The 14352-nt window shown below is 40.1% G+C and overlaps 1 protein-coding gene across 1 annotated transcript; it reads left to right on the forward strand.

The window, feature by feature from the left end:
* Positions 1-12580: 12580 nt before the first annotated feature.
* On the forward strand, positions 12581-13503 carry LOC102952581 (putative olfactory receptor 10D3). The gene is given in 2 exon segments (XM_015538827.1): positions 12581-13085; positions 13088-13503. Coding segments are annotated over 2 exon segments (921 nt in total).
* Positions 13504-14352: the final 849 nt, after the last annotated feature.

Raw genomic sequence — 14352 nt, forward strand, 5'->3', positions numbered from 1 at the left:
TTTACATATAACTTAAACGTGAATTTCCAGAATATAAGAAAGCTTTTCTTTTAAACAGCCACAGTGTTTGGTGGGTTCTTTATACCTTTCAGTACATATAGATATGACACAAAGATACCATCACCAGCCTCCCTTTATGATTTCCTTCTATCAGGGAAAAGAGAAAATGAAAATTTTATTTAGTTGGGATTTTCCCAATAGCAGACCCTGAGACAAAGGTTTGAAGATAAACAATTTATCTGGAAGATGATTCCAGAAAACATGATAAAAGAGAGGGAAAGTAACACAGGGAAAGGACAGCCAATCAAGCAAGTGTCAATGAATGGGTTACCCCTGTGAGGAACTGTGGCTCAACAGCACAAGGGATCCTCTCAAAAATGGTGTTTAGCAACCTCTGAATTGTCCTACTGAGTTGCAAAGGAATCTGGAGTATTTTTATGCCAATTCCTGCCCCACTTTTGTTGGTGGATTAATTATCGCACGTGTCTGGTCCGCCCCATGTATGTTGATTGAATAAAGTTCCTTGGCCAGAGACTATTCCCAGGGAGAAGGCATGGGGAGTCCACAAAACCTAAGGGCACTATCTGAAGGAGGCCTCTGGAGTGGGGTGAGGGAATGTGGACCAAGGTGCTAGAAATGTTATGGTCATAATTATTTCACTTCTAAACTAGCATCTTTCCAAAATGCAAACCACACAATACTACCCTGCTTTTTTCAAAAAAAGAAAAAAATTAATGTTTATTTTTGAGTGAGAGAGGGAGAAAGAAGGGAGGAAGGAAGGGACGGAGGGTCCAAAGTGTCAGCTGTGCCCACAGCCTGATGCAGGGCTCAAACTCACGGACCGTGAGATCATGACCTGAACAGGTCAGACAATTAACTGACTGAAACACCCTGGTGCCCCAATATTACTATGCTTCTGTTAGGACCTCCAACAATTGTTTATTGCTTATAGGTTAAGTTTTAATAATTTAGTAAAGTATCTGTAGAATTAACGATCAGATCCAACCCAACTCTTTAGTCTCCTCAAAGCCATACATTCATCCAGTAACATATACATCTCTCTCTCTCATACACACTCTTTTCTAGCTAAACTTTCCTTGTCACCCCCTAAAGGTACTTCTTTACATTATCTATTTATTGTCTTGTTCATTTAAACACATATGTATTGAGTAATTACTATGCTAAGCACTGGAATTATGAATATCTCTAAGTCATATTCTTAAGAAGCTCATAGCTAAACATGGGAGGTAGATATACACATGATTAAAATAAAATATAGTAAAAAGGGAGAGGGAAACGAACCGAAAGAGACTCTTAATTATAGAGAACAAACTGAGGGTTGATGGAAGGGGGGAGGTGGGGTATGGGTTAGACGGGTGATGGGTACTAAGGAGGGCACTTGTTATGATGAGCTCTGGGTGTTGTATGTAAGTGGTGAACCACTGAATTCTACTCCTGAAACCAATATTGCACTGTATGTAAACTAACGAATTTAAATGAAAAATTGAAAAAATATATAATAGATATTTAATGAAAAATATAAACTAGACTACTAAAATGAAAACAGAAATGATTAATCTTGTACAGATGTTGAAGAAGCTTCCAAAAAAAACATTTCAAATATACTCATTCATAATTTTGTGCTTTCATAAATATATTCTCCCGTCTTGGGATGCCCTTCCCTGATTCCTCTGCTAAAAAAACTTCTACTCATCCTTCATAGCCCAAGCTGAATAATCACTTTCTTTGTGAAATTTCTTTATCTTAGACGCAATTAAGTTCCTATTTCTCTGTGTTTCAATTTTAGATTATGACATAAAGTATCACTTCATCATGTAGAAAAAAAAAGATTGGCAAAGTGACCCTAAAGGGTTAACAGCTAACGACATGTAGAGAGGTGAAGAAAGGGAGACAGATGGCTACTTACAGTTCAGAATTATCCAACCCCTCATTTGTTGCATTAATAAATCAAAGTGTGACGTCTAGATGACATTTTGTCATTGGCTAGGACCTCAGTCTATGTATGTGGTTAGATGTTATTAAGCATCTACTAGGAACAGACTCACGTTCTACTTTGAGAAAAATGGCAACAGTTTATGCCAACAGAAGTAAGGGAATCAGATATGGTTTAAATTTTATCTTACCATGTAGGCACTTCATGTCTTTTAAGTTACTTAACTAACTTAAATTGTTAGATTCTAATTGGTAAGTGGAGATACTTAAGCCTACTTCACTGAATTGTAAAGATTGACTTGGATGTGTCTTCAAATCACCTCACACTGTATCTGGAACATGATAAATATGTTACCTTCTCCTTTTTGTCTCTTAAAAAATGCATTTCTTTAAAAGAGCAGGGTTCACACCTTTTGGGATGAGCACTGGGTGTGGTATGGAAACCAATTTGACAAAAAATTTCATATATTGAAAAAATTTTTCTTTAAATAAAAATAGGAAAAAAATAAAAAAAATAAAAGAGCAGGGTTCAGTGTACGGTTTTTCTTTGGAAACAATTCTTCAAGACTATTAATGGCAGAGAGCAGTGTTTAAGAACAGTGTTTGAGAGTGTGCTGGTCTTTGCAGCCAGGCAGATCAGGGTTTAATTTCCCTGCTGGCCACTTGTCATTGGTGCGGTGTCAGGCAAGCCCTCTTCAAATGTAATGTGAGAAAGATATAAGTACCCAACTCAGAAGGTCACTGTAAAGATTCAATGGTGTCATCCATGCAAAGGGCTTAGTGTAGGGCTTAGCGTATAATAAGTTCATGGTAAAAGCCAATACTGTGTATAATATGGCATTTTAATTTAATGTAATACACTCATTTCATACATTAATTTTCAGTTATGTAATATTTTGGATTGAGGCAAAATTGATGAGGTTTTTGTTTCCAATTCTGGTTCTCACAATTATTTTTTGTTCATTTGAAGTCACTGAACTGTTGACCCTTGAGTATATGATCTCAAAAAAGCTGTAGATAACGGAATTAATATCAGAATTACACAGTTTATCTCAATCTAATAGCTATTTGGGCTTTGGCTACAGCTAACAAATTGTAGGCAGATATAAACAAAAGACTTAGGAAGGGAGACAAAACAAAACGAAACAAAACATCCTGTTCCCAATTTGCCAAAAAAGTAAACAAGACACAAAGCACTCAGGAAATATCAGCAATGCCGCTGCTGCTTCTAAATACTACCCAGAAATTGAGAATCTGTGGAAGCAATTTAAAAGAACCAAAAATATAGGGTCAAAGGTTATATTAGCTTAATTTTTTTTAATGTTTTTATTTATTTTTGAGACAGAGAGAGACAAAGCGTGAGCAGGGGAGGGGCAGAGAGAGAGGGAGACACAGAATCCAAAGCAGGATCTGGGCTCTGAGCTGTCAACACAGAGCCCGACACGGGGCTCGAACCCACGAACCACGAGATCATGACCTGAGCTGAAGTCGGACGCTCCACCAGCTGAGCCACCCAGGTGCCCCAATGGATTAAATGGGACTTAGATGAAAGAAGAAAGCTGATAGACTTACTACATTATAACCATACAATGGAAAGGATGAACTGAAACTTCCATCAGGAAATGTTTGAGATACCAAGAAAACGTAAAAGCTTGCTGTGATTAGCTGAGATTTATAGAGCCTTTGTGGTGAGCTAAGCACCGGGCTGGGTCCTCTGCATGCCCAACTCATTTCATTTGTACAGTAACCTATGAAGTGACAGCTCGTTATTATCCCTATTCTATGGTTCAGAAAAATGAGATGGAGAGCTTGAGCAGCCCGGTCAAAATCATATGTGTCGTGTATGCATACTCCAGCTAGCTAACTGTGTCTCTTCTCCGTTATGGGCTCAATTGTCTTCTCCCAAAATTCAATATGTTGCAGCGCTAACCCCCGAGTACCTCAAAATGTGACTGTGTTTGGAGTTAGGACCTCTACAGAGATGACTCAGTTTAATGAGGCTGTTAGGGTCAGCCCTAATCCAATGTGACTGGTGTCTTTAGGACACAAGAAAAGCTGGAGACACGGAGACACCCAGGGATATACCTGCAGAGGAGTGACCACAGGAAGGGACAGTGGAGGGATGGCCACCTACAAGCCAAGGAGAGAGGCAGGAACTGATCCCTCTGTGTCCCCTCAGTGGAAATCAAACTTTCCAGCCCTTTGATCTTAGATTTCTATCCTTCAGAACTGTGAGAAAATAAATTTTCTGCTGTTTAAGCCACCCAGTCTGTAGTGCTTGGTTCCCATAGCTCTGGCAACCCAATACACGTTCAAGCCCAGCTCAGCTCTAATGCCCCTTTTGTACAATGTATCGTTTTGTGACTGACAAAAACACGTCCTTTTTGTGTTCATGCCTATTAACATCATTGTTTGAAACTCAGAAAATGGTCCTTATTTCTCAAAGTAGGTAATGGAAAGTTCCAGAAAAGAAACACATTTTCAAAACTTTTCTTATGCTTACCTCAAACTACAAGATTTCTCGAAGGGAATTATTGAGACGAGAACATTTTAGCTAATTAATCTCCAAGGAAGTCATTCCTATGAGATGCTTCTCATGCTCATTATGACTTCGGCTTTTTTTTTTTTTTTCCCTCTAATTTTTGTTTCCCACTTGTGAGTGATGTAATAGGGAAATGTGAATTAATGAGACAGGAAACTGGCTTAGGAACTGCAGAAGCCTTATTAGAGTGTTTATGGCCTTGGGTCCCCTCTGCAATTATTATTCCAAGGAAAAACTAAGTGTGAGCACCACACACATAACATGCATACACACACAGAGAACTCACAGCCTCCTTGCTAAACATGTACTCACGCACAACTTCATTCACATCAGTTTTTCTAGCATCTCCAAGATGAGGCTGATTCCTCCTAAATCACTGAAATGATTGATTGAGAGAGAGAGAGACCATATGACATTATCTTCCTTGTGAGAGTTAGCGATAAAAGGCCACTTGCCAGTTAGGATGAGTTAAACAGTCTTCACGGACAGTGAAAACATGGGCTCTTTAATGTCAAGGCTTTAAATGCCTACCTATCCGAAGTGCAGAATCTTCTTACTTAAAGAAGCGTCAGTGGAATCTGTCAACCACATTTCAGTGCTCAGAGCTGGCTTTGCCCAGCGCAGGGTGAAAAGCATGAATTAAAACAAGGCAGTTAGACTGAACAGCAGGGCCAGAGTAAGCAATTTGACACTCTGAGTGAAGTTCAAGAGGGAATGCAGAAGGCTGAATTTAGCGACTGTGACAGTTCTCACGGCTTGAATTAACTGGCTCCTTGCTGACTATTTCCATCAGCGTGCACTGTGAGGGTTCATCATCTCGCATGTCTCTGCCCTGCCGATTTTGAAATCGGATTTAGGAGCACTTTACATTCTTAGTTATTTTTAGGGCACTAAGGAATATGTCATTACCTTAAACACACACAAAGAAACACACATCTGCACGCACACATATAATTAATGGGAACAATGATAATTTTGATAAAATACTGATTGAATGAAATCTGTGGTTTTTAAATGTTTATGCATTTATTTTGAGAGAGAGCGTGTGCACAAGTTGGGGAGGAACAGAGAGAAAGGGAGAGAGAGAACCCCAAGCAGGTTCCGTGCGGTCAGCACAGAGTCTGATGCGGGGCTCAATCTCCCGAACCTTGAGACCATGACCTGAGCTGAAACCAAGAGTCGGGCACTCAATTGACTGAGCCACCCAGGCTCCCCAAAATCTGTCTTTTTTTTTTTAAGTTTATTTTTGTTCATTTTGAAAGAGAGAGATAGAGAGGAGGCGGGGGGAGGGACAGAGAGTGAGAGACAGAATCCCAAGCAGGCCCCGTGTGCTATCAGCACAGAGCCCCACTCAGGGCTCAAACTCACAAACCTTGAGATCATGACCTGAGCTGAATTCAAGAGTCAGATGCTTTACCGACTGAGCCACCCAGGCACCCCTGAAATCTGTTAGTTTTAACTAAGTATCATAAAAATCCAATAAACAAACTATCACTAGCAAGATAAAGAGATGGTCTTAACGTCCCTTTAAGAGGCTAGAGATGGATGAGACCTTAAGTATCACATAAGGTAATTATGTTATTTTATGTATGATGAAACAGTAGGACCCAGAGAGGCCAAACGACATACATAAAACAACGTGGGACCAACCAGTGAGAACAAAGTGAGGGGCTCTGCTATTTAGAGTTACTTCACTCAAAGGAATGGATTGGGATATAGGATTTAATGGATTTAGGATTTAAATCTTCCATTGATCTTGTCTGCCTTAGAATGAATTTTTACAATGATCTCTGTATTTGTCTCATCCACCCCATAGACTGCTGATGCCCGGAGAACAGGCTCTGTATGCCTCCTATGTCTTATACCTCTGGTTCCATGCAGTGGTTCGGCCCAGGCCTGAGCACAGTGGAAAGACGATCACTATTTGTAATATTGAATTGGATATCCCCATGTTAATGATATCCCTATGTAGCCTGGGCCTCAGTCCTCTGCCAATTTCATTGTCTACAGAGTTAAGTGTATCTACTTGGAAACCAATGGCAAATAGAATTAATGGGGAAAAATTTAGACTGGACCACACAAGAAAAGGTGGTCTAAATGCATCACAATTATATCTTAGTTGTATATCATAATTATTAAATCGAACTTTTGAGCTGGAAGGGAACTCAGGCATCCTTATATAAATACTTCTCCCAAAAATGAGGAAAGAGACCTAGGTAGATAAATGAGTACATGGAAATGAGTGTACTAAATTGGGAATTTTGTTCTCCATCCAGGGATCTGAAGCCTAAGTAGATTTTCTCCTATTTTAATTCAATTAGGTATTAATTTAGCAAACATTCTTTGAGACTCTGTTAAGTACTTTACCAGATGCGATGGAGAATAAAAAATGAAAGTGACAGAGGTCTTTATGTACTTTATATATTAACTATAAAACAAATTATATATTACCTGTCAAGAAAAATAAAGTTTAAATATTAAGTAGGTTCAAATGAGAGAGGTTAATTTGATGTGGGAATATCAGGGTGAGCCTGAAGGAGGGGACAACATATAAACTGAGTCTTACTGGCTAATAGGATTTGAAAATTTGGGCATGGAGTAACCATTAGAGGAAAATTTAGGAGAGGCTAAGTAAGGCATAGAAATGTCAAGAAAATGAGAAAAATGCTATTCTTTTTTTTCTTTAGCTAAAAAAATCAGTAATATATAACATTTAACACTGTATTATATATTTATAATAAGTATCTTATTACAAAATAATGTGAATTATTCTTATATATCATATTGTATGTATATACAATGTATGTATACATATATAATAATATTATACATTATTTTTATTTTATACTAAACATAGTGTGGTATTTTTATAGTATTTAAAATGTTTATGGCATAGTGTTATGTAACATATTTATATTCACTTGGCAGAAGCCATATGCTAAAAGCATTAGGTCTGTTGTAAGAATCTAAGGAAAAAGAAACAGCAGGTTTAAAATTAATTGCTAGGCTATCTCTCTGTGTGCTCTTTCTACCCTTGGTTTCCATGGAGACCATCTAGAGAGGACCCAGTGAGTCAGCAACAGACCCAAGCTGGTTTGCCCAAGCCTGTGAAATGAGGTATAAGCTTTTAGGTCAGTGAAAATGTTGCAAGTAAAATAACACACTGGTCAGACAATTTTCAAAGTTTATTAAACTTAATTAGATCTATTATCTTCCCTTGTAATTCTACTCCCAGCCATCGTGTTCTCAGGTCTTTGAATCACTAGGTATACACATATAACTGATGTCACTGTCTCTTGGGGAGCCACAGTTTAAGGTGATTTCAAACATACTAAGAGGCTATATGGAGGATAAACTGTAGTTTATGCTACAAACTAACTTCCTCCCTCCCTCCCTTCCTTCCTTCCTTCCTTTTTTGCTATTCTGTATACAATGTGCAAAATGTCACTTCCTTTACTTTCCTTTAACTAAGCTTATTTTTATCTTGAACCTCCATTTCTACCAAATGCTAGAAAAAATATTCTAGTTACATTCAAGCCAGTGACATTCAAGTTGCATTTGTTATATTCAAGTTGCGAAGTTGTTATATTCAAGTTACAAACCCAGTCTATTTATTATTTAAATTAATTTTTTTAGAGAGAGAGAGAGCGTGTGAGCGGAGAGATGGGCAGAGGGAGAGAGAGAGAGAGAGAGAGAGAGAGAGAGAGGATCTTAAACAGGCTCCACACTCAGCCCAGATCCCAATGCGGGGCTCAATCCCACCGCCCTAGGATCATGACCCCAGCTGAAGTCTGACCAAGAGTCAGACGCTCAACTGACTGAGCCACCCAGGTGCCCCAAACCCAGTCTATTTTAAACTTTCTGCCCTCATCCTTCATTTTCTCAGAATTGATTCTAAACTTTGGGACTTTTTTTTTTTTTTTTTTTTTTGGTGGGGCGGGAAGGGACTTACTTAACACTATAGCATTGGTGGGGAGGAAGGTCCACTCCTCCACTTTGATACCCCTTCTCTTGGTCTCCTTTGATATGCACAATGCCCTGTGGTTGTCATCTATATCTGTCTCCACAACTACTAGGATTGATCCATTCTTCTTATGATTTTTTTTTTTTTAAACAGGCTTTACTTTATTTTTCTTGTATAAAACTATGTTGTGGCCACAGCTGGAGCCTGGGTCCTCTATGCGGAGACTCTGGTGTGGGTCTTTACAAGATGGTCAGTGAATTCCTGATAAGGAGACTTGGTGAATACAGTCTCTTTCCAGAGGTGAGGGGTGAGACAGCTGTATGTCTTGAAAATGGAATCGGAAGTGACCTTGGTGAAGCTGCCCAGGATGGCAGTGCAGCCCCTGGCCAAGCTGTGGCAGTCGTCAACGCCGGCCATCATCAGTAGCTTCTTGGGCACAGGGCCTGAGACAATGCCAGTGCCTCTAGGGGCAGGGATGCAGTGTACCAGCACAGAGCCCCAGTGGCTGGTCATCTTGCAAGGGACAGTGGGGGGCTTTCTGATCTTGTTCCCCAGCAGCTTCCACATTGACATCCAATACAGAGACTGCTTTGAATTGATGACTTTTCTTCAAAATTTAATCATTATAGTTACTTTAAAATTTCATTAATTAACTAGTAAACATAATCTACTGATAATTTTAAAGGTTAATTTAATGTATTTTTTATTTTTAAATATTTATTTGTTTTTGAGAGAGAGACACACACAGAACATGAGCAGGGAAGGGGCAGAGGGAGAGAGGGAGACACAGAATCCAAAGCAAGCTCCAGGCTCGGAGCTGTCAGCACAGAGCCCGCCACGGGGCTCAACCCCCGAACCGTGAGATCATGACCTGAGCCAAAGTTGACCGTTCAACCCACTGAGCCACCCAGGTGCCCCCAAAATAAAGTTTATATGTGCCTTCTCTGTTTTTTCCAGTAATCATCTTTACAGATGTATATCTCTTCTCTTAGTCTTTTCAGAGAGCCAGATTTTAGCATTGCTGATCCCTTTTCCTTTTGCTTTCTCTCCTTCTACAATTTATGCTTATTTGATTTTATTATTTTATTTTATTTTTTTTGGTTCTTTGAAAACTATAACGCTCTTGTACATGAAAGGTGAACAATTCTCACATTTCAAGCATCTGGTCTCAAGTGGCAAGTTTCTTGATTACCCCTCCTAGAAGAGAAATTCCAGATTCTGCAAACGTGTCTTGGGCATAGTGGTAAAAATTCCTAATAAATATTTGTTGTTTAATATGTTAATACCATTCCAGAAAACCCATGTGGAGAACAAGTCCTAGTTGAGGGAAGCCAGCTTTGCCAATTGACAGAGCTGCTTGTTGGAGAGTCTGATCATGGACATTATATTTCTAAATCAAAATACTAGAAAACAACACCTGAAAGTTAGGAGAAGAGCTATGGAGAACAATTCAAGAGAAAGTACTTGAAACTGGATATTTAAAAGCCTGAGCTATAATATAGTTGTTACTTCTAATTCTACTACTATACCCTGAAACTGGGAAAATGCTTTCTACATTTGTCCTAATATTGAGCTGTACCCCTCTGCTTTTCTCTCACTTCCTTAGGTCAACCACAGAAATAGAAAGTACAGATAAGATTCTATCTTGTTCACCTTGCAGTAATCTCACAAGGGGAAACATGAGCATATTCTGTTTCAACTAGGTCATTTATTTACTTCTAATTACTCCTTTTATTCAACAACCCCCTTGAATCAGAATTCACTCAGGAAATAGGATCCCAAGGGCCTCCAAGGGCATTTATATTTCCACGTAAGAGAAAACAATGTAGCTACTAGTGTCTTGGAATAAATCTTTGAAGAAGACAGAGGTACATTTCAGCTTTATGTCATTTAACCTGAGTTTATTTCACTAAGAAGAAAGGGATTCTCAGATAATGGGAGGAGATCCCTGACCCAGGTTTACCATGTGACATCAAAGGCAAATTTGGGCAGAAGATCCTGGAGAGACAGATGGTGAAAGGATCAAATCTCCTCCTTGTCAGTAACGTTAATAAGTGCTATCTTCATCTTATTCTTTCTACTCCTCTTTACTTTCTCATATGTCCAGGGGAGAGAAGAACTTGGAGTCCTTGCTTTACAAATGGTCTCAGAGTTCAGGATGAATAGGAACATGGAGCTATTAAGCACAAAAATAGGACATTATTTGCTTGGTTTGTCTTTCAACTCATCATGTTGGCCCACCAACTCAAAAACTCCACCCTTGTTATTGCCTTTATAGCCAATGATTTGGACTTGATTCAAAAATGATTATAAAAGATTAGATATTCTAAATGAGCCTAGACCTGGACACCTTCAGTCAAGAGGAGTCACTGTAATATAGGACTCCTCTTGACAAAACATCCAGGACTTTGGGGGAGGTAGTATAGATTATGTGCAGCTCTTATCTCGGGTCTGGTCACCTATTAGAGTACAGTGCAGAACTTCTTCCTGGGTACAGATGCCATGAAGGTCAACAGAGAAATTCTAAATATTCAGAAGAATAGGGCCAAGCAGGAACAAGTATATGAGCATGCTTCTTTTTTTTATTAAAAAATTTTTTTTTAATGTTTATTTATTTTTGAGAGAGAGACGGAGTGTGAGTGGGAAAGGGGCAGAGAGAGGGAGACACAGAATCCAAAGTGGGATCCAGGCTCTGAGCTGTCAGCACGGAGCCTGATGTGGGGCTTGAACTCATGAACCGTGAGATCATGACCTGAGCTGAAGTCGGACACTCAGCCGACTGAGCCACCCAGATGCCCCTATGATTGTGCTTCTTTACAAGGTTGTATGGGCACTAATATCTGATGGTTTCATGTAAGTCCTTAGACAAGACAAAATAACTGAATGTTATCCAATTTTACCAATCATTGAGTGAGTCAGTTCACTGCTTCATTCATCAAGCGTTTATTAAGAACCTACTCTGTGCTAGGCATGGTTTTCTGCACTGAGGATACAGCAGTGCACATCAAGAAGTGTTTACTCCCCAGACTTTGTATCTTAGTGCCTAGGTGGTGGTGTTGGTGTTGCAAGACGGGGAGACAGGTTGGCTTTCCATTGCTTTCTAAGGAGGATCAGGAACATTTTTTCAGAGCCTGGTGACATCCACAGGAAAACTGTGAATAACCCTGGGACAAAATTTGACAAGACCAGTGATGTCACAGTCCACCACAGATGCATCTGGTGGAAAGACTGATGGTGTCAGGAGAAAAAACACATTTAGATCCCGAGTTCTGCCATTTCTAACAACCTCAATTTAGAAGAGATGTTTATGGTCAGATGTTTTCTTTTCTATAGATTCATGTCAAAAACTTAAAGTGAGGGTTCAATGAACTGAGATCATGGTGTGTCAGCATTTCCAGCTGTAAAGCCGTGATTGTTCCACCCTTACGGCTCTCAAAAAAAAAAAAAAAAAAAAGAGAGAGGGAGAGAAAATATAATGTTGCCTATAGTAGTGACAATAAATACAGCGAGTCTCAAGTTGTAGTTTATATCGCGAGATACGAAATGCCCCTGGTTGATTCTGAGGGTTCTTACATCTCTGAGGGAGCACACGTCTGTGTGGGCCCTGTCCTTCCCTTTGAAAATCTTTGCTCTAAGATGCTTTTTTAATTAATCTTTATTCATTTTTGAGAGAGAGAGAGAGAGAGAGAGCAAGTGGGAGAGGGGCAGAGAGAGAGGAACACACAGAATCTGAGCAGGTTCCAGGTTCCACACTGCCTACACAGAGCCCGACATGGAGCTTGAACCCACAAACTGTGAAATCATGACCTGAGCCACGTTTGGATGCTTAACCAACTGAGCCATCCAGGCACTCCTAAGATGCTTGTGTTTTAAATATTGTTTTAATAAGGGATCTTTACATTTAGAATCAGCATAATAAAAATTTTTGGTACAGAAACTATTAAGTTTTCTATGGGAACTATATTCTAGTTAAAATGCCTTGTAGTATGGACCATAAGCAATTTTCCCTTAATTTGGAACCAAAATGCCATCATTTCAATTACTTATTTCATTTCCCCAGTATGTTTGCTGACATCATGTCCTCTGCTTCCTTTTCAAAAACTCCCCTAGAACCGGCTCTCATGGAGAAGAATTGCTCGGTGGTGACCGAATTCATCCTGTTGGGAATTCCACACACAGAGGGGTTGGAGACTACAGTTTTTGTCTTGTTCTTGCCCTTCTATGCCTGCACCCTGCTGGGAAATGTGTCTATCCTCATGGCTGTTCTTTCTTCCACTCGCCTTCATGCGCCCATGTATTTTTTCCTGGGGAACTTGTCTGTTTTTGACATGAGTTTCTCTTCTGTGACCTGTCCTAAAATGCCACCGTACCTTACTGGCCCCCTCATTTTGTATAAGAACTGTGTCTCCCAGGTCTCCTTCTTCCATTTCCTTGGCAGCATTGAATGCTTCTTGTATACTGTGATGGCCTATGGCCACTTTGCTGCTGTCTGTTACCCTCTGTGGTCCGCAGCCATCATGAACCGTAGACTCTGTGGGGCCCCGGCTGTGGGCACATGGGTGTTGGGGTATATCCATTCCAGCATTTTGACTTTGCTCACCTTCACTTTGCCGTGCTGTGGTCCCAATAAGTGGACCACTTCTTCTGTGATATTCCAGCACTCCTGCCATTGGCCTGTGCTGATACATCCTTAGCCCAGAGGGTGAGTTTCACCAATGTTGGCTTGGTATCTCTCCTCTGCTTTTTTCTAATCCTTCTATCCCGCGTCACCATCTCCATCTTGCATATTTGTTCAACCGAGGGCCGCCGCCGGGCCTTCTCCACTTGCAGTGCCCACCTCATTGCCATCCTTTGTGCCTATGGGCCCATCATCACTGTCTACCTGCGGCCCACACCCAACCCCATGCTGGGAACTGAGGTTCAAATTCTGATGAATCTCGTAGGACCAATGCTGAACCTTTTAATCTATACCTTGAGGAATAAGGAGGTTAAAACAGCCCTGAAAACAATTTTGCACAGGACAAACCACGTTTCTGAGAGATAGTAAGAGTGGATGGATGGGTTGACGACATGGAATTCTTCCTGGCCCAACATGCGAAATACTTTTCTGGAATCCTCACATGGATTGCTGAAATTTCAGCACATGCTGAATGGCATGGCTCACTCTATCACAATACTTCATTGCTTTGTCTATTTGATTTTCTTGTATTACCTAAGTCCCGTCTCCCTGGTCTGTGTTGCTGTGGTTTTGCCTTTTTTCGGTGGAGAACCTTCTGCCACTACAAGGAAGACAGTTGGTCTTTGCCACTGCAGCATTTTGTCTACCTTTTCCAGGTCATGTCCCTCTAAACTATGTGTCAGATGAAGCTTATGAGGAAAGACAATAAATAGAAGAACGGGATTTTAAGTGACTGATTGAGGGAGCATAATAGGATCTTGCCTCCTTCAGCGTTAGCAGACTAAATGTTTTCTCTTTCTTTCTCAACTGTATAAAAGCGGAATAACTTAGAATTTATCAACAAAGATGTTTTTCTCTCCATCCCATGATTGTCCTCATTCCCATTTTCTCCACTCGTAGGTACTTAGGCAAATGTGATTAGCTCCCACCTATGCAAGGAAAGTGAAAGCTTTGCGACTAGTGTCCCAGAGTAGACGTTTCCATTTCACGACCTCATAGCTCATAGTGTGATTAAAAGTGTGATAAAACAGTGGGTTTATAAGGCAAGTTATTAGACTGAACCAGTGGTTTTCCAAGGAAGACTCAAAGAGCCCCAGGTCTCCAGCGAATTTATTTTAAGTCTTCCAAGTTAAGTAAAGTGAGGACTTCCCTTTTACGTACTTTATCTATTAGATATCTGGGCAAAATTCCATTGGAAAAAGTCTGACAGCCTTT

Source organism: Panthera tigris, chromosome D1 (assembly GCF_018350195.1).
Source record: "Panthera tigris isolate Pti1 chromosome D1, P.tigris_Pti1_mat1.1, whole genome shotgun sequence".
NCBI lineage: Eukaryota > Metazoa > Chordata > Mammalia > Carnivora > Felidae > Panthera > Panthera tigris.